This window comes from Oncorhynchus mykiss, chromosome 8 (genome assembly GCF_057628025.1).
Source record: "Oncorhynchus mykiss isolate SJ-2025 chromosome 8, ASM5762802v1, whole genome shotgun sequence".
In the NCBI taxonomy this organism is placed as follows: Eukaryota; Metazoa; Chordata; class Actinopteri; order Salmoniformes; family Salmonidae; genus Oncorhynchus; species Oncorhynchus mykiss.
Window position 1 is genome coordinate 67,170,159 of NC_143029.1, and position 20,008 is coordinate 67,190,166.

Here is a 20,008-nt window from a genome sequence, read left to right on the forward strand (position 1 = left end):
AATGACACAAAGCATATTTAGAAACCCAAAATGTTATCCACAATGCACCAACAATGACTTGGTTCCAGTTTTCCAAACTTCAACATCTTTGGTAACGCGATCAGCTCCCCAAAGCGTATCTGGCACACGACCTTGGATGAGGCACTAATTCAATTGTGTTTTTGAGGGCATCACCTCAGGCTATTCACCCACCAGAGGGGCCAAGAGATAACTCCAGGCACTTGTCTGACAGCAAGCAATTTTCGATCACCAGTAACTACTTTAATACTTCATTAACAATTAATTAAATCAAGTCTTTGAGGAATTATGTCTTAAAAGTAAGATCAAGAGTAGAGACCATGTTCAATTTGGTAGTTTGGAAAAGTCTGGTATGACAGTAGAATTTGATCATTAAATTATGTTGCTTGGTGCAGTTTGGTTCAATACATGAAATACTCTGCTTCTTATGTTGTGATTGTAAAATGCCTCTCGGCATCAGAGTTTTGGCACTGTACCATGAATATCTAAATAGTGACATTTGTGAGAATGCAAAGAAATTCTCAGATTCATGTTGACAACAAAGTTCTGATTTTATTCCAAAAGTGTTGAATAATTGCAGGAACATTTTGACAATACAATAAAACATGTTAAAATCCATAATTTAAACATTCAGTCCACAAAAATAACAAAGATGTATGTATGTATTATTAACGGTTGTTACAAAAAGCTACAAAACGACCGATTATCTATCCACAGTGTACAAAATCTTGCAAAATATCAAGGGTAGTGTGACTGTACATTGCAACTTGTTTTTAGCCTTCCTTGCTGCCTCCTCATCTTCACCTTCTTGTCGTCGCCATCATGTGAATTTATATGTGAGATTGTTAAGGAAAGTGGTGAGCTGGGCTTTAACAGAAAAACAAAGTGGATATCACAATCAGAATCACTACAATCAATTGCCACGATCTTAAAACCCATGTTTTATTTAAAAGGATATGATTCATAATCCATGTTCTGTGTCAATACACCAGTCAATATAAACTCAGCATTGTGAGTGTCTGTTAGGAAGAAACAGGGGAGACAAGAAGTAGGTTTAGGCTAGAGTCAAAACAGGATGTCAAAACAAATCGGCCACATCCAAAGCACATGCACATGTGTACATGTACAGGTTTCTCTTACCAATGTTCTTCAAGAAGTACTCTCTACAGAGATGAAGATCATTCTCACATGATATCAGGATGATCTCAGCAAGGTTCTGAAAAGAACAGAAAACGTTCCACGAGTTCAGTAATAGAACATCACCTCGGTTACATTCTTCCAAGTACACATTTATAACACAATGCTGTGACGACATGGAGAGGACCAGTACCTTGTTCTGCTTGTGCTCCATTATCTTGCGGAAGGAGGGCTGCTTGGGGAGCACCTTGCCTCCTGCGCTCTCTACAATGGCTTTCATAGTGATAAGGCTGGGACAGATCCCAGGGGTAATGTAGAAATACTTGCCCTAGAGAGGGAGAGAAAAACAGAAAGACATGTTTATGAGCCAGTTGGGTATCTAATGTAGGGCTGACAGATATGGGCAAAAAATGTAATTGTGTTTTTTTTAACCAAATATTGCAATTGCGATTTGACTTACACGGAGTGTACAAAACATTAGGAATACTTTCATAATATTGAGTTGCACCTCCCCCGTTTGCCCTCAGAACAGACTCAATTCGTCAGGGCATGAACTACAGGGTGACAAAAGTGTTCCACAGGGATGCTGGCTCATGTTGACTTCAATGCTTCCCACAATTGTGTCAAGTTGGCTGGATGGACCATTCTTGATACACACGAGAAACTGTTGAGCGTGGAAAAAACCCAGCAGTGTTGCAGTTCTTGACACACTCAAACTGGTGTGCCTGGAACCTACTACCATACCGCATTCAAAGGCACTTAAATATTTTGTCTTGCCAATTTACGCTCTAAATGGCACACAGACAATTGTATCAAGGCTTAAAAATCCTTCTTTAACCGGTCTCCTCCCATTCATCTACACTGATTGTAGTGGATTTAACAAGAGCCATCAATAAGGGATCATAGCTTTCAGCTGTGTTCACCTGGTCAGTATGTCATGGAAAGTTGTTCCTAATGTTTAGTGCAGAGTCATGGAATCATGGAAATAGAGTGATTCATATTGAGAAGCAAAGTGGAAAGCACCATCGTGCTTGTTTGGAACAATCTGTTGACTGCACATGACAGAACAGCATGCAAACTTATAGTGACTAACAACCGGGCTAACAGCGGGGAGGTGGAACTGCGTTGCTTGAGTGACGGGTTGGGGCTTGGTGTGTGGGAAGCAGCCGCAAGAGAGGGAGAGCGACGACAAACATAGTAACAAATGGACCTTACATGCGGCTGACTGGCGTTTCAAAATATTGCATGCAATATGGATATTGCACATGTCAATATTGCGATTTCGATGTGAATTTGATTCATTGTGCAGCCCTAATCGAATGCATCCAATCAGACGAATTGACTCGATAACAATCTGATGACTCGACAGAACAAGTATATACACATTGGTGTCCACTGTTCAGGCAGATAGACATTGGGGATAGATTCCATAAGTGCATTGTTTCACTAACCTTGAAGAGTGGTGCAGTGTGGGCCCTCTTCAGTGACTCTTCCAGACTGAAGCCAAACAGCACCTCTGCCTCTGCATCTCTCAGCATGTAGTTCTGCTCATCTGAATAAACAAACACGTACTATAAGAATACACATACTCTAACGAATAAACACATACTGTAGTCTAAAGCAGGGATCATCAACTAGATTCAGCTAAGGGATGATTTTATTAAGCAGATGGTCAGGGGGCCAGAACATAATTCCAAGTAGTTTGTATTCTGCAAATTGACAGCAAGAAGTCAAAACAGATCATATTTGACTAAAACATAATAGTTTTATACCTTGCTTAGATTTGTATACGATCACACATACTGTATCTATCTATTATGCATGGGAATACTTTGGAACAGATTTCCTAAATTAATAGCAGCGATTTGCTGGTGTTTTCTTATGTTCAACAATAAAAACATTTTTTACATTTGACTTTTGAAATAAAATCACCCGTGGGGCAAATTCAGTCAGCGGGCCACCAGTTGGGGGACCCTACTCTGAAGAATGTACAAAAACTCTAAAACCAAACACACTCACTCTAAGAACCCACATACACTCTACAAAGCTACACACAAAAAGTAAGTGATCACAACAGTGTCTCGCAACATGAAACTCCCTCACACAGATCTATTCTCTAATAACTGAATGCATATTTAACGTACCGACAAACTTCTGGCTCTTCCAGCTCTCTTCTAACCACTCAGGGGTGACGATGTGCTTGACGATTGACATGGCTGTGAGAAACTTCACCGTCCTCGTCACCTTGTTGGCCACCAGATGGGTGCACTTCTGAGCGCTCTCTGCAATCTCCCCTCCAAGGTTGTGCAGCCTCTGGATAGACAAAAGGAGACATCGGATGCATTGTTAGAGGCTGGTCTGTGAGTGCTGAGAATCAGAAGTCATCCTGTGATACGTTTTGAGAAATATTGGTGATTGATAACAATAATTCTAGACAATGACTGTTTCCTGCAGACTCAGCTGTGCAGAGGCATAAAAAGGCAATTACCTTCATGAATTGTTGGACCTGTGTTGGCTCAAAGCCAGTGAAGAAAATGTACGGTGTGGACTCTGGTGGAAGCTTCTTGGTTGGGGATTGAATCTCCTCAAGTCTACAATTGAGAGAACATTTGGATCATTGGGTGAGAAACTTTAGGTAATTGCGTTGTATCCATATATACATACAAATAAATAAATATATACATTTAAAAACATTTTTTAGAAACAAATATTTTTCCTAACACAAATTTTGCAGATTGACTAATTCAACATACTGTGCTACACAACACTGTGAAATTTAGAGTGATGGAGACTCACCTTGGCTTCTTATTTGGAGGCTGGGAGTTTGACTCAGACTGTCTCTGCTTCTGTTGCAGCTGCAATGCTGCCAACGCATCAGGTGAAACCTTCACAGGAGCCCGCCAAGCACCTAAAATCAAAAGGAGAAAAATGTATATAATCCACACCTGTGTGTAAGAATTTTGTCCATCACCCTCAATTTTTTTTCAATTATTATTACCCATACAGTGCATTCGGAAAGTATTCAGAGCCCTATTTTGTTACAATAGTCTTATTCAAAAATGGATTATATTAACAAAAAATCTATACTCAATACCCAATTATCATCAAGAAAAAACAGGTTTTTAGAAATTGTTGCAAATGTATATTTAAAAAAAAACTGAAATATCACATTTACATAAGTATTCAGATCATTTACTCTGTACTTTGTTGAAGCACCTTTTTGTGATTACATCCTTGAGCCTTCTTGGGTATGATGCTACAAGCTTGGCATACCTGTATGTGGGGAGTTTCTCCCATTCTTATCTGCAGATCCTCTCAAGAACTGTCTAGTTAGATGAGGAGGGTCACTGCACAGCTGTTTTCAGGCCTCTCCAGAGATGTTCGATTGGGTTCAAGTCCGGGCTCTGGCTGGGCTACTCAAGGACATTGAGACTTGTGCTGAAGCCACTCCTGCGTTGTCTTGGCTGTGTGCTCAAGGGCATTGTCCTCATTGGAAGGTGAACCTTCACCCCACTCTGAGGTCTGGAGCAGGTTTTCATCAAGGATTTCGCTATACTTTGCTCTGTTAATCTTTCCCTCGAGCCTGACGAGGCTCTCAGTCTCTGTCATTGAAAAACATCCCCACAGCATGATGCTGCCACCACCATGCTTCACTGTAGGGGTGGTGCCAGGTTTCCTCCAGACGGGACTCTTGGCATTCACGTCAAAGAGTTCTATCTTCATCAGACCAGAGAATCTTGTTTCTCATGGTCAGAGTCCTTTAGGTGCCTTTTGGCAAATGCCAAGTAGGCTGTCATGTGCCTTTTACTGAGTAGTGGCTTCCGTCTGGCAACTCTACTATAAAGGCCTTTGGTAGAGTGCTGCATATGTGGTTGTCCTTCTGGAAGGTTCTCCCATCTCCACAGAGGAACTCCAGAGCTCTATGAGAGTGACCATTGGGTTCTTGGTCACAGCTCTAGGAAGATACGTGATGGTCCTAAACTTCTTCCATTTAAGAACTATTTAAGGCCACTGTGTTCTTGGGGACCTTCAATGCTGCAGAAATGTTTTGGTACCCTTCCCCAGATAAACACAATACTATCTCAGAGCTCTACGGACAATTCCTTTGACCTTATGGCTTGGTTTTTGCTCTGAAATGCACTGTCAACTGTGGGACCTTATATAGACAGTTGTGTGCCTTTCCAAATCATGTCCAATCAATTGAATTTTCCACAAGTAGACTCCAACCAAGTTATAGAAACAGCTCAAGGATGATCAATGGAACTAGGATGCACCGGAGCTCAATTATGAGTCCCATAACGAAGGGTCTGAATACTTACGTAATAAAATGTATCTGTTTTTTTTTATAAATTTGCAAAAATGTCTAAAAAGCTGTTTTCGCTTTGTCATTAGGGGATAGTGTGTGTAGATTGATGAGGATTTTTTATTTTATTTCATCGTTTAGGCTGTAACGTAACAAAATGTGGAAAAAGGTTAGGGTTCTGAATACTTTTCGAATGCGCTGTAAAGTCCCCTTGCCCCCACTGTAAGACTTCTGAACCCTGTACCCAGTAGGTTCTGAACCAGATGCTGGTTGGGGATGAGTGGTTCCTGCAGGTTGAAGTTGGAGTATCTGCTGTGCTGGATCTGCCGGAGAGCCTCAAAGTTCCCCAGGAGTATGTCACAGAGCCACTGGGCATTGACGCAGGGGATCCTCCACTCCTTGGCCTTCTCATACTTCAGACCACTGGGCCTGAGGAGACAGGGAGGGAGAGGGTTAACACAGGGGATTCCAACAGTAAAGTAAAACAGACATGATGCAGGCATAAAACACACACACACACATACAGTTGGGCAAAAACGTATTTAGTCAGCCACCAATTGTGCATGTTCTCCCACTTAAAAAGATGAGAGAGGCCTGTAATCATAGGTACACTCCTTTCATCATAGGTACACTTCAACTATGACAGACAAAATGAGAAGAAAAAAAATCCAGAAAATCACATTGTAGGATTTTTAATGAATTTATTTGTAAATTATGGTGGAAAATAAGTATTTGGTCAATAACAAAAGTTTCTCAATACTTTGTTATATACCCTTTGCTGGCAATGACAGAGGTCAAACGTTTTCTGTAAGTCTTCACAAGGTTTTCACACACTGTTGCTGGTATTTTGGCCCATTCCTCCATGCAGATCTCCTGTAGAGCAGTGATGTTTTGGGGCTGTTGCTGGGCAACACGGACTTTCAACTCCCTCCAAAGATTTTCTATGGGGTTGAGATCTGGAGACTGGCTAGGCCACTCCAGGACCTTGAAATGCTTCTTACGAAGCCACTCCTTCGTTGCCCGGGCGGTTTGTTTGGGATCATTGTCATGCTGAAAGACCCAGCCACGTTTCATCTTCAATGCCCTTGCTGATGGAAGGACGTTTTCACTCAAAATCTCACGATACATGGCCCCATTCATTCTTTCCTTTACACGGATCAGTCGTCCTGGTCCCTTTGCAGAAAAACAGCCCCAAAGCATGATGTTTCCACCCCCATGCTTCACAGTAGGTATGGTGTTCTTCGGATGCAACTCAGCATTCTTTGTCCTCCAAACACAACGAGTTGAGTTTTTACCAAAAAGTTACATTTTGGTTTCAACTGACCATATGACATTCTCCCAATCTTCTTCTGGATCATCCAAATGTTCTCTAGCAAACTTCAGACGGGCCTGGACATGTACTGGCTTAAGCAGGGGGACACGTCTGGCACTGCAGGATTTGAGTCCCTGGCGGCGTAGTGTGTTACTGATGGTAGGCTTTGTTACTTTGGTCCCATCTCTCTGCAGGTCGTTCACTAGGTCCCCCCGTGTGGTTCTGGGATTTTTGCTCACCGTTCTTGAGATCATTTTGACCCCACGGGGTGAGATCTTGCGTGGAGCCCCGGATCGAGGGAGATTATCAGTGGTCTTGTATGTCTTCCATTTCCTAATAATTGCTCCCACTTCAAACCAAGCTGCTTACCTATTGCAGATTCAGTCTTCCCAGCCTGGTGCATGTCTACAATTTTGTTTCTGGTGTCCTTTGACAGCTCTTTGGTCTTGGCCATAGTGGAGTTTGGAGTGTGACTGTTTGAGGTTGGGGACAGGTGTCTTTTATACTGATAACAAGTTCAAACAGGTGCCATTAATACAGGTAACGAGTGGAGGACAGAGGAGCCTCTTAAAGAAGAAGTTACAGGTCTGTGAGAGCCAGAAATCTTGCTTGTTTGTAGGTGACCAAATACTTATTTTCCACCATAATTTGCAAATAAATTCTTAAAAATCCTACAATGTGATTTTCTGGATTTTTCTCATTTTGTCTGTCATAGTTGAAGTGTACCTATGATGAAAATGACAGGCCTCTCATCTTTTTAAGTGGGAGAAATTGCACAATTGGTGGCTGACTAAATACTTTTTTGCCCCACTGTATATATAAAAGCTGCAACCCATCCACACAAATTCTGAACATGATTACGCCAAGGACTTGACTGTGTCTACAACATTTACATGCCATTCTAAATAGGTGAAAGCATATCAATATCTTCTCGTACTCTTTACAGATGAGCACGGTGTTGCTACGACAGAGGTAGCCTGTGTATCTGGCTCCTGCCAGATAGGCCATTAGCTTCAGGTCATCACGGTCTGAGTCCACAAAGCCAGTCACAGAGATGATCTGAGGAGGAACGAATGTTAGGAACGTCAATGGACTTACTATTGAAGCTATAAACTCTACTTCTGAGCTATTCATTACATAGGCCTAGTTCTCCTTGGAATTCTAGTCATTACCTCATCATACACCAATGCAAAATGTTTGATTGTACCCATGGGTGTAGTGCTGCCGGAGCAACGCTCTGCCACTTCTCAGAATGCAATGGTGCTCATTTAATAAAGTTGAAGTGGAATCAAGTTCACGCAAGATCATTTGATGATTAACCAGTATCCGACATAACAAACCAAATATAATAGCTAGTACAATGTTACTGTTAGACCAAAAAACACATCATTTCGTATAAGACGTCAGGATGATTGTGCTGAATGGTTGCATTTTTTTTAAATCATGAGGCCAAGACTCAACAGAACGTGCCACTGGGCAAAATATGTGCTTTGACAAACAAAACACAGGGAGGCTGTAGCTTGTGAACTCCATCTGCTCTAAAATGCACTCAAACAGTAGGTTATGTACATCAATCAAGATCTGAAAGCATGTACCCATGAAACTGATTTAGATTCAAATGGTTGGCATACAGCTTGGACGTTTCATCCGTAAAACGTGAAGAATTGTCATCCACGATTGACAGAGATGGTGCCCTTTATTTTTTGGTTTTGGTAGGCCTAATTTGGTGTTTGAGGGTATTAAAAATGGAAACATTTATTTGAGCTAATTTGGAGGATGCATTTTATACATATTTTTAAATGATATCAGGTCTATTCAATAGGCTACATGTCGGAATAAACTTTGATTGCGAAATTATGGGGGGGGGGGGGCGGAATAGCACACCACTGATTGTACCGTTGTTCAAAATAAAAACAAATGAAAGCAGTTCCCAACCCATGTTAGATGTTTTGAATGTGGCGAGATAAGGAGGAAGTGATGCGTACGTGTTGTGAGCAGGGCTTCGCTCCAGGTGGGAAGGCGAAGGGGAGGTGTAGGGTTCTGTGGGGAGGAACCATCTTCTTTTTTTTCAGGATTGTGTTCAGCCAGTGGGCAGTGACACAGCGTCTCCCCTCCCGTAGGGCCTGAGGTACAGCAACAAGAGAGATGACCTTTAAAACCTAATATAACGGGGACACACACACACACACTAGAGTCCTGCACGGGTCCGTTTTTTAGAGACACATCCGCCCCGGCCACATCAATTCCGAGCCCCACCCAATATACCCTACATCAGGACTGATTTTTCACGAAACCCGACACACCCGCATAGAATAGTTCTGAGAGCCGATCCGTGACCAGCCAAATAACATAATAAAAATGGTTCATTAATTGAAGGCTGTTATCCCCCTTCCCTGGCCTGTATGAATTAATTTGTCTGCATGTCTAGTCAACATTTGGATAAAAGGAAACCATGCCATGAATTAAGAACAATATATTTTTATTTTCACAATGAGATGCGGCACATAGACGACTCAAATCCCTCTGAAAAAAAGGCCTTCTAATTACCCTTCTTAGCTGACATAACGAAACCTTTACATTCAACAATGTTTAGATAATAAAATAGTTTAATTGAAACTTAAACAATTCCCAGAATCGAATATAGGATGCAAAAATACATTTATTTAGGTAGTTATACTCACAACTTTTACCAGGCACACTGGTTTAAACTTGATATGGCCTGTGTAAATCAGTGATTCCCAAACTGTGGGGTTCCCCCCACCACAAAAAAAATGTACTCAGTCCGGCATTAAACTTACTCTTGAAAGTTGTCATAGCAGAAAGCACAAGGTGCAATTTCAAAATTGGGTAGTGCATCATCAGTTCCTCTTGTCATGTCAGTCATTACTTACCTTAGAGAGCCATGTATAACTCGTCTATCAACTAGCCCATGTCAGCTAATGTTTTTTGTTTTTTTTCTTTGCCCATAGATAGTTGTAATTTTGTTCTCACTCAAATATCAAATGAACACACATTAGACATGGCAAAATGTATAGAATTGCAAGATAATTTGCTTTAAAACTGGTAAGTTATCTTTGCACCCCATGACAAAATGTGTAGAATTGCAGGAAATAAGCACAGAATGTTCCCTAATGCTGGAAGGTGTGAAAAAGTTTGGGAACCCCTGGTCTAAATGAACAAAAGCCTGAATGAACGTGCTAATAAACTGAATTAGCCTATTGTAAAGAAATACCTGCTTGCACTTTTTGCAGGCTGTATGTCCATCTATCAGGTTGTTGTTCTTGTCCACAATGATCCTTCCAAACCAAACCAGGGATTTCACCCAATTCTGAATTTCAGAACCTTTTTATTCTCTGGTTACGTTTGCCCTTTTCATGTGAGCTAGACTATCCATGGAAAGTAGGCCTAAACTTGGCAATGTATTCTCACATGGGGGGGATGAAACATCAGTTTCAACACCACACAAATAATGGACAGTTCCACTGCATGCATGGCTAGTAGCCTATAGGTCTGCCTCACCACTCACAGAACGGAACTCACAACCCAATGCAACACAACAAGCTCCTGGGTTTGTAAAAAAATATCATCTTGATTTAAAATGTTTCTGACCCGCAGAATAATTGTTCTGAACCACGAGCCGACCCGCGGGTTGAAATAATGCTTTCATTTAGAGGTCGACCGATTAATCGGAATGGCCGATTAATTAGGGCCGATTTCAAGTTTTCATAACAATCGGTAATCTGCATTTTTGGACACCGATCATGGCCGATTACATTGCACTCCACGAGGAGACTGCGTGACAGGCTGACTACCTGTTATGCGAGTGCAGCAAGGAGCAAAGGTAAGGTGCTTGCTAGCATTAAATGTTTCTTATAAAAAACAATCAAACATAATCACTAGTTAACTACACATGGTTGATGATATTACTAGTTTATCTAGCGTATCCTGCGTTGCATATAATCGTTGCAGTGCCTGTTAATTTATCACTGAATCACAGCCTACTTCGCAAAATGGGTGATTTAACAAGCGCATTCGTGAAAAAAGCACTGTTGTTGCACCAATGTGTACCTAACCATAAACATCAATGCCTTTCTTATTCCCAGGTAACAAGTTTTAGGTTGAGGTTATTATAGGAATTATAGGACTATTTCTCTCTATACCATTTGTATTTCATATACCTTTGACTATTGGATGTTCTTATAGGCACTATAGTACTGCCAGTGTAACAGTATAGCTTCCGTCCCTCTCCTCGCCCCTATCTGGGCTCGAACCAGGAACACATCGAAAACAGCCACCCTCGAAGCATCGTTACCCATCGCTCCACAAAAGCCGCGGCCCTTGCAGAGCAAGGAGAACAACTACTCCAAGTCTCAGAGTGAGTGACGTTTGAAACACTATTAGCGCGCACCCCGCTAACTAGCTAGCCATTTCACATCAGTTACACGAGCCAAATCTCGGGAGTTGATAGGCTTGAAGTTATAAACAGTGCAATGCTTGAAGCACAGCGAAGAGCTGCTGGCAAATGCCCGAAAGTGCTGTTTGAAAGAATGCTTACGAGCCTGCTGCTGCCTACCACCGCTCAGTCAGACTGCTCTATCAAATATCAAATCATAGACTTAATTATAACATAATAACACACAGAAATACGAGCCTTAGGTCATTAATATGGTAAAATCCGGAAACTGCAATTTCAAAAATAAAACGTTTATTATTTCAGTGAAATACGAAAACATTCCGTATTTTATCTAACGGGGGGCATCCATAAGTCTAAATATTCCTGTTACATTGCAAAACCTTCAATGTTATGTCATAATTATTCAAAATTCTGGCAAATTAGTTTGCAACGAGCCAGGCGGCCCAAACTGTTGCATATACCCTGACTCTGCGTGCAATGAACGCAAGAGAATTGACACAATTTCCCTAGTTTAATATTGCCTGCTAATATGAATTTATTTTAACTAAATATGCAGTTTTAAAATATATACTTCTGTGCATTGATTTTAAGAAAGGCATTGATGTTTATGGTTAGGTACATTCATGCAATGATTCTACATTTTTTTCGCAAAGGCGCTTTTGTTAAATCATCCCCCATTTGGTGAAGTTGGCTGTCTTTGTTAGGAAGAAATAGTCTTCACAGTTCACATTGAGCCAGGCAGCCCAAACTGCTGCATATACCCTGACTCTGTTGCACAGAACGCAAGAGAAGTGACACAATTTCCCTAGTTAAAATAAATTAATGTTAGCAGGCAATATTAACTAAATATACAGGTTTAAAAATATATACTTGTGTATTGGGAATATTGAAGACTCATGTTAAAAGGAACCACGTTAGCTTTTTTACATGGCACATACTGCACTTTTACTTTCTTCTCCAACACTTTGTTTTTGCATTATTTAAAACAAATTGAACATGTTTCATTATTTATTTGAGGCTAAATTGATTTTATTGATTAATTATATTAAGTTAAAATAAAAGTGTTCATTCAGTATTGTTGTAATTGTCATTATTACAAATAAATACATAAATAAATAATAAATACATTTTAAAAATTAATAAATTAATTTAAATAAAAATATATATAAAAAAATGAATACATTAAATTCCATTTTTTTTGTTTTTTTATTTATGTTTTATTTTTTAAATCGTCTGATTAATCGGTATCGGCTTTTTTTTGGTCCTCCAATAATCGGTATCGGCATTGAAAAATCATAATCGGTCGATCTCTACTTTCATTCCACCCGCCAGCTGTTTTCTTTGCGGGTCAACCACGGGTATCCGACCCGATGCAGGACTCTATAACACACACACACTTGTCCTTCAAACAAGCCTTTAGCTGAGATGAAAAACTCTTTAGTGATGCTTACCTGGACATACATGCTGCTAACTTGAGTTTCACAGAGCAGGTGAGTGCAGCGGTTGTTAAGAGAGGAGTCCACAATTCCACCATAGGCCTGGATAATCTGTGATTCACAAAATACAACTCAGCAATGCAAGGGGAAAAACAGTAGTTGAAAAAATGCAGTTATAATGAATGTTGTTTGCTAAGACACAAGATAAAGATAAGTCCAAGAAAATAATGAACGTTTTTTTTCTTACTCTCTTCCACGTGGCAAGGAGCTGCTTGTCTGCCATCTGCTCTGGGTAGTCAGCAACAGCAAACACACAGCCCACCAAGAAGCCATCTTCAGGAACTACAGCAGCAAACAGAACAATGTTTGGTTAGTCAAACAAATCAGAACTATAACCATTAAAAACAGCATGATGATCATTGGATGTATATCATCTGATCACGATTGTTTTCTTAATGTATTTTGATGACTTTCTGTAATGGCCTGAAATTGAAATTGAAACCTCAATTGTGTCTTAGAGAACTTACTCTCCTGTCCTGGCTCGTGGCCAAACAGCTGGTGCACTTGAGGCGGCTGGAGCTGAGGCTGTAGTGACCCTTGCTGCTGCTGCGGCTGCTGGAGTGGCTGCTGGCTTGGATGCTGCTGCAGCGACTGCTGCTGGCTCTTCAGATGCTGCTGCTGCTGTTGTTGTTGCTGGAGCTGCTGCATGTGCTGCTGCTGCATCTGTTGCTGCAGGAAATGCTGCTGCTGCTGCTGTTGGAGGTGTTGTTGATGGAGTTGCTGTTGCTGCTGGTTCTGCTGCTGTTGCTGCTGCTGCTGTTGCTGCTGCAGCTGTTGCTGGAGCCGGTGCTGTTGGAACTGCTGTAACTGCTGTTGTAAAGCATGCTGCTGCTGCAGCTGCTGCTGCTGCTGCATTGGTGGCCGCAGGAGCTGCTGCGGCCGCAGTTGTTGCTGCGAGAATGCATGTTGTGGTTGTTGTTGTTGCTGGGTGAAGATCTGTTGTTGGTGGATCTGCTGTTGCTGTGGCTGCTGCTGGATGAACTGATGTGCTTGTTGTTGTGGCAACTGAGGAGGGAAACCTGGCTGAGGAACCTGCGGCTGCTGCTGCTGTTGTTGTTGTTGCTGGTGGTGCAACTGCATGAGTTGCTGTGGTGGGAGATGCTGCAGCATGGGGTGCTGCTGCTGTGACAGCTGCTGAGGTGGGTGTTGTTGTTGTGGCTGTTGTTGTTGTTGTTGTGGCTGTTGTTGTTGTTGTGGCTGTTGTTGTTGGGGGACCTGATGAGACTGCTGCTGCAGTAACTGCTGCTGTGCTTCGGCTGTGAGCTGCTGCTGACCTTGGGGCTTCGCTTGGTTGAACAGGAGCGGGTTGGGTTGGGCGTTGGGCTGGCCCTGGTTCGTTTGCTGCTGCTGCTCTAATATCTTCGTTGAGGCAGAGAGACTCTGTAGGATCTGTGGTAAGAAACCAAACAAATGTTGACATTTTATCAATGACATCAACTTTTTCAGTTGATGGCATTGCACCAATACTTTGCCGCTACGTGACCATAATGACCTGACCTGTGTCCCATATGTACCTGCATTCCATACAGAACCAGGCTAATAATGACTCGCCATATTTTAAATTAGCATGCCCTTGTGTTCTTAGATTGATTTGGATAGATTTACTCAGAGTTTAAAAAAAACTACTGGCCCAAACATAAAATTCTACTTGGTATTTACATTCTTTTTTACCTTTATTTAACTAGGCAAGTCAGTTAAGAATAAATTCTTATTTACAATGATGAGTGGGTTACTGCCTTGTAACTGCCTTGTTCAGGGGCAGAACAACAGATTTGTACCTTGTCAGCTCGGTGATTCGATACAGAAACCTTTCAGTTACTGGCCCTACGCTCTAACCACTAGGCTACCTGCCACCCTCTCTGTAACAAGAACAGTAGTAGTTGCTTTGAAAACTATATTTCTCCCACAAATGCATTCTGAACAATGGTCATATGCTTCTATGCTTATTAGAATCCATCCCTCTCTCCTCCATGAGCACAGTAGTGAGAGGGAGTGAGATTGGCTCGCTCACACAGCAGACGACAGCGAAACAGGGGCAGGCAGATACTTTCATATGGTTTATATTTGGTCAAATGCACATAATGGTTTGAATAAATCATGATAACAGCATTTTTTTAAGCAAGTTGTTAACCAAAAAATGACGTGACCAACTCCATAAAAAAATTGCCAATTAAAATGGTTGCAAATGCGAGAGTTCTGGTCGCCGTTTCGAACCCTGATTTCACACCACTACTGCAAAAGAAACCAAGCAAGAAAGAAAGCCTGAGTGAACGCCAAAGAACGGTGTTCTTACGTGTGCAACGTTGGGGGGCCTTGTGGTCTGCTGGATGTCAGAGTTGTTGGTGATGTTCCGTAGTGTCCTGGCCGCTGGGCTCCAGCCTGCCATGCCCTCTGTCCTCTCTGCCCCCGGCTGGGCAGCACTGGGTACTAGGGCAGCCCGGGCTTCTGATGGCCCTGCACTGCCTGGCACAGGGGGAACACTGGCACAGAGGTTGATCAGGCCAGAGTCCTTCACTGGCTGCAGTCTGCGTTTGGGACCCAGGGGCGGCCCGGTCATCTCCGCTGGGGTCCAGTTGAGGTTCCGCTCCTCCTTCTCCGTGGAAGAGTCATCCGAGTCATCAAACATGAGTTCGTCTCGTCGCTCGGCTTTGGGCGAGGTCCCTCCTCGGCCACTAGCAGGGGAGTCATCTCTTGATGAGGGGCTGGATCTCCGGGACCTGGGGCCTGGGCGCCTGCGGCCTGGAGGGCTGTAGCTGCCCTCAGAGCGCGACTCGTACTCGCTCTCCTCATCCTCCTCCTGGTAGGTCAGCCGGGGGTGGTACAGAGCCTCGTCCTTCCTACTCTTGTCCAATGCGGAGTGTGTGATCCACTCCGGAGTGACGATTTTGATGCTGCTGTGCTTCAGGGCAACCTCATACTTTTCCTGGAAAACACAATTCACGGTGTGAATGTACAGACATAATACTTTTCAGGTGTATGATGTTCTTTCTGTGTACTGCAAAAATTTGTGTTTTGGTATCATCTGACCAACATAGTACAGCAATCAAGATCTTGAGATGAATTGTTTCATTAGAATACAACCTGAAGTAACACAAAGACATGTTGTGTTCAGGCATTTCTCAGTGGCCAAGCAAAGACTAGACACTAGACAGCTTATGGGCAGGCTCTACCTCCTGGTGCCTGAGCATAAAGGCAGCAGTAAAACAAGACATCCCCTTCCTGCAATAACCATCAGACAGACCAGTGCCAAAGCAAGACTTATAAAATGTCCAACACAAGCAAGGCCTCAGCAGGCACCTCAATAGATCCTAAAAATAGTAACATGCCGACATTATTTTTCAAAAGACTGTTCAATTCACCAATTTGTCCATTTTCTCCAAAATGGGTGAACACTTTAAATCGTGTTTTTTCCCCCCATATTTTCTTGTGAATCGGAAGAGCATTGGAATAATGTTACATTAGAAAAACACAAACACCACACAAGAATGACAAAACTTAATATGACAAGAATAGTACTGAAAAATAATTACCCCTTTTGGCTCTGGAACAATCAGGTGAGTACATTTCTTGTTTAGGTTGAGTTGACAGTCACCACCATAAAAAGTGATCAAGGCCCAAAGAGTGTTCAGATCTTCTGGTAGCTAAACAAAGAAATGCATGAGAAAGATCTTAACATGATATAAAATACTTATCCTAATAAATCCATAAAACAATATATACGTAAAAGTACATACTTTAGGTAGACATGCCGTGACACCGAAGAATATTTGTCCTGACTCTGGGGAGAAACCGGTAACTCTGAATTATCTTATGTTAAGAAAGTCATTCAACTCAAATGTTCAGCTACTCTTTCAGCTAAAGTGTTACCGTTAAAATATAATTCACAAACATCAATCAATTGTTCATGAAATTCATTTCTATGAAAAGATACGGTAGCAGGTCTCCACATCTGACAGACAAAGTCACCCAAGACGGCTGAAAAACAAGGAAAACAGAGTTTAAAATGGTTGAACTTTTTCCCTTCACACCACCAAGGCTCCAGGTTTTTTTTGTGAATTGTCTACATAAAGGGATATACAGGTACCTGCCAAAATAAAGGAAACACTTGAGTAAATGAGGGATAAAGTATATTGAAAGCAGGTGCTTCCACACAGGTGTGGTTCCTGAGAAATACGCCATTAACAGCCTATCATGCTTAGGGTAGGGTAATGTATAAAAATGCCCAGTTGCCCATTATTTTGGATGACATAGCTAGAAGAGATCACAGTGACAGTGGTGTAAAGTACTTCAGTAAAAATACTTTAAAGTATTACTTAAGTAGGTTTTGGGGGTATCTGTACATTACTATTCATATTTTTGACAACTTTTACTTCACTACATTCCTAAAGAAAATGATGTACTTTATACTCCATACATTTTTCCTGACACCCAAAAGTACTCGTTACATTTTGACAAGAAAATGGTCCAATTCACACTCTTATCAAGATAACATCCCTGGTCATCCCTACAGCCTCTGATCTGGCGGACCCACTAAACACAAATGCTTTGTTTGTAAATTAGTGTGCCCCTGGCTATCAGTCAATAAAAATGTAAAATACAATTGTGCCATCTGATTTGCTTAATATAAGGAATTTGAAATTGTTTATACTTTTACTTTTGATACTTAAGTACATTTTAACAATCCCATTTACTTTAGATACTTGAGTATATTTTAAACCAAATACTTTTAAGACTTTTTCTCAAGTAGTATTTTACTGGGTGACTTTCACTTGAGTCATTTTCTATTAAGGTATCTTTACTTTTACTCAAGTATGACAATTGAGTTTTTCTTCCACTACTGCTTAGTGACTTTGAAAGAGGGGTCTCAAAGGAGCATAGATTGTGTGAAGGGTGAAGGGAGATACATAGTCAGTTGTACAACAATGCATTCAACTGAAATATGTATTCCGCATTTAACCAGATCTCAACCCAATAGAACACTTATGGGAGATTCTGGAGTGGCGCCTGAGACAGCTTTCCCACCACCATCAACAAAAAAAACCTGGGGTGTAATCATTAGCCAAACAGTTGCAAAACATAACTAAAACGAGAGTTTCTATTGGACAAATTCAGGTCGGTCCCTCCCCGTTTCATTCCATTGACTTCCGTTAAAGAAACGTTTTGCAACCGAATCTGCATAATGAATACGCCCCAAATTATGGAATTTCTTGTGGGGAAATTATGTTGTGTCCCTCCAATATACTTCCAGACACTTGTAGAATCTATGCCAAGGCTCATTGAAGCTGTTCTGGCAGGTTGTGGCGGTCCAACGCACTATTAAAACATGTTATGTTGGTGTTTCCTTTATTTAGGCAGTTATCCATGTATAATTCACACCCTTACCTTGACAACTGGAAGGTCAAAGACCTCTCGTGACTCCCCAACCTCTGGGTTATCTCCATCCTCTGCTATAATGTGTGTAGCCAAGGCATTGTATGAGACCTCCTTGCCTTTCCCTGCTTTCAGCAGCTGGACAACCTAAAGTGCACATGAAATCACATCAATGAAATAAAACAGAACACCTGGAGGTCGAATGAACAAGTTATATGCACATGATCAAATCAAATCGTATTTGCATAATACAACAGTGAAATGCTTACTTACAAGCCCTTAACCAACAATGCAGTTTTACAACAAAAAAATAAAGTATTTAATAAAATCAACTTTTGTAAAAAAATAAATATGATAAATTATATGATAAATGTGTACAATTCCAACCAAAGTGTGATAAAGGCAGTAGGCATCAAAGACGTTATTCATCAATCATGGGGTAGCCTGTATACTTAAGAAATGGACGTTATCAATGAGCAGTAGAAGATACTGTTGATTATTAGCTAGCTAGTAAGTGACAAAAATATACACGGTATAGGCCAAATCAATCTCAGTGGTATTGATTATTTGAAACATAGTTTGAAGGAACAATTTGAAAATGTTCGTGATGTATTTAACTAGGCATATACATCGTATGTACACGATAAATCAGTTTATAAACACAGGCGCGTAAATTAAAGGCATTATTTGGCAGGAAGTTGCCACTTGCATCTCTACAATGGCGGATTTGTCCTCGCATATGCGCAATGACAGGCGCACAATTCAGCAAACCGACGATGGGCTTTCACCTCAATATTATAGTAACGACCCTGGGTTTATCAATCCATCTCGTTCTAGCTATGGTAATCCATACATATACAATGCAAAACATGCCAAATGTATATTTACTGTATTACTAGCTGCGTTGCAAAATTGGATAACCAAGTCATAGGAATGCCAGAATACTGGTTGGCTAACCTGCACTCGTAGAAAACTGGCTAGCTAGCTAAGCATCCAACTGGCTACGGTCGCTAACGTCAACAAACTAACCTCATCTGGATCAATGACAACTTCATATATATTTGTAAAACGCAATGCATGTATTAGTTTATACACCAAATCTGCAAACAATACGGGTTACAAAAGGGAAATGGAAACACTGGTCGTTAGCGTTTCGCTATGCTAACCGGCTAGTGCGGTAAACGTCATTGGTTAGCTAGCTAGCTGTATGTCAACAGTGATAGCTTTACCTTTTGGTCAATGTCCCCGACCACGTAAAATTTAACATCTTTAAAGAGATCCTCAGGGACCTTCGGTTCTTCATCCGACATTATTATCCATAAAATGCTAATCAAGATATGTAAAACAAAATCACTAAAAAGTCAAAAGACATTAAAAAGTTATTCCCCTCAAGGTACACACTAGCGCCAAATCTCACTGAGCGCGCCTGTACCAGAGCGTGACGACAAAGGGGGTGGAACGGAATAACATTGTTTCATTTATGTATTGTTTCTCAGATATAGTGATGTATTGTGTTATACATATTTATTATAATCATTACTAAATGCATCGCCTTACATTCAACAGACCTCTACAAACATTTATCAAATAGAAATGCTACCCCACAACAATTTGAAACATGGAACGTCTATGGGAGGAGTTAAGTATTGACGCAAGGTGGAAAAGCCATGCTGAAGTGCCACAATTCTGATCAGTGCAAAGGGCAGGTACAAACGGGAGGGGGGTATTTTCTTAACTAACTTTATTGAACGTTAAACAGGGATCTCTTTACCAGCTACAGAAAATAGGTATAATGCAGACAGATATAATAATGCAGGTAATGGGAGAAGCTTGAGGTCATTAATGAACTCTGTTAAAAGCTGGAGATGCCCCAGGGGTCTGGGCCAGTGGCCCCCAAAAGCAAAACTGTCCTCATGTCAGGCAGCTCCTATGCTCTTAGAAAAAAATGGTTCCAAATG

The 20,008-nt window shown here is 41.3% G+C and overlaps 1 protein-coding gene across 1 annotated transcript; it reads right to left on the bottom strand.

Moving 5' to 3' along the window:
• Positions 1-550: 550 nt before the first annotated feature.
• On the bottom strand, positions 551-19,681 carry paxip1 (PAX interacting (with transcription-activation domain) protein 1). The gene is made up of 20 exons (XM_090182332.1): positions 19,280-19,681; positions 18,063-18,197; positions 16,612-16,655; positions 16,415-16,478; positions 16,211-16,321; positions 14,974-15,603; positions 13,148-14,069; positions 12,868-12,962; positions 12,636-12,731; positions 8,756-8,893; positions 7,708-7,829; positions 5,703-5,887; positions 3,952-4,063; positions 3,644-3,746; positions 3,300-3,468; positions 2,607-2,707; positions 1,349-1,483; positions 1,159-1,234; positions 973-1,037; positions 551-850 (listed from the first exon to the last, which is right to left on the bottom strand). The coding sequence occupies exons 1-20, from the start codon at positions 19,358-19,360 to the stop codon at positions 839-841; spliced, it is 3,396 nt and encodes a 1,131-aa protein (XP_090038458.1). The 5' UTR covers positions 19,361-19,681; the 3' UTR covers positions 551-838.
• Positions 19,682-20,008: the final 327 nt, after the last annotated feature.

Bases quoted from the DNA above. Each gene is read 5' to 3' on its own strand.
- paxip1 (XM_090182332.1), bottom strand. From the start codon at position 19,360: ATGTCGGATGAAGAACCGAAGGTCCCTGAGGATCTCTTTAAAGATGTT. The intron at 16,479-16,611 runs GTATCTTTTCAT...AAGATAATTCAG, and splicing joins AGATGTGGAGACCTGCTACC to AGTTACCGGTTTCTCCCCAG. The intron at 3,747-3,951 runs GTGAGTCTCCAT...TCTCAATTGTAG, and splicing joins CCTCCAAATAAGAAGCCAAG to ACTTGAGGAGATTCAATCCC.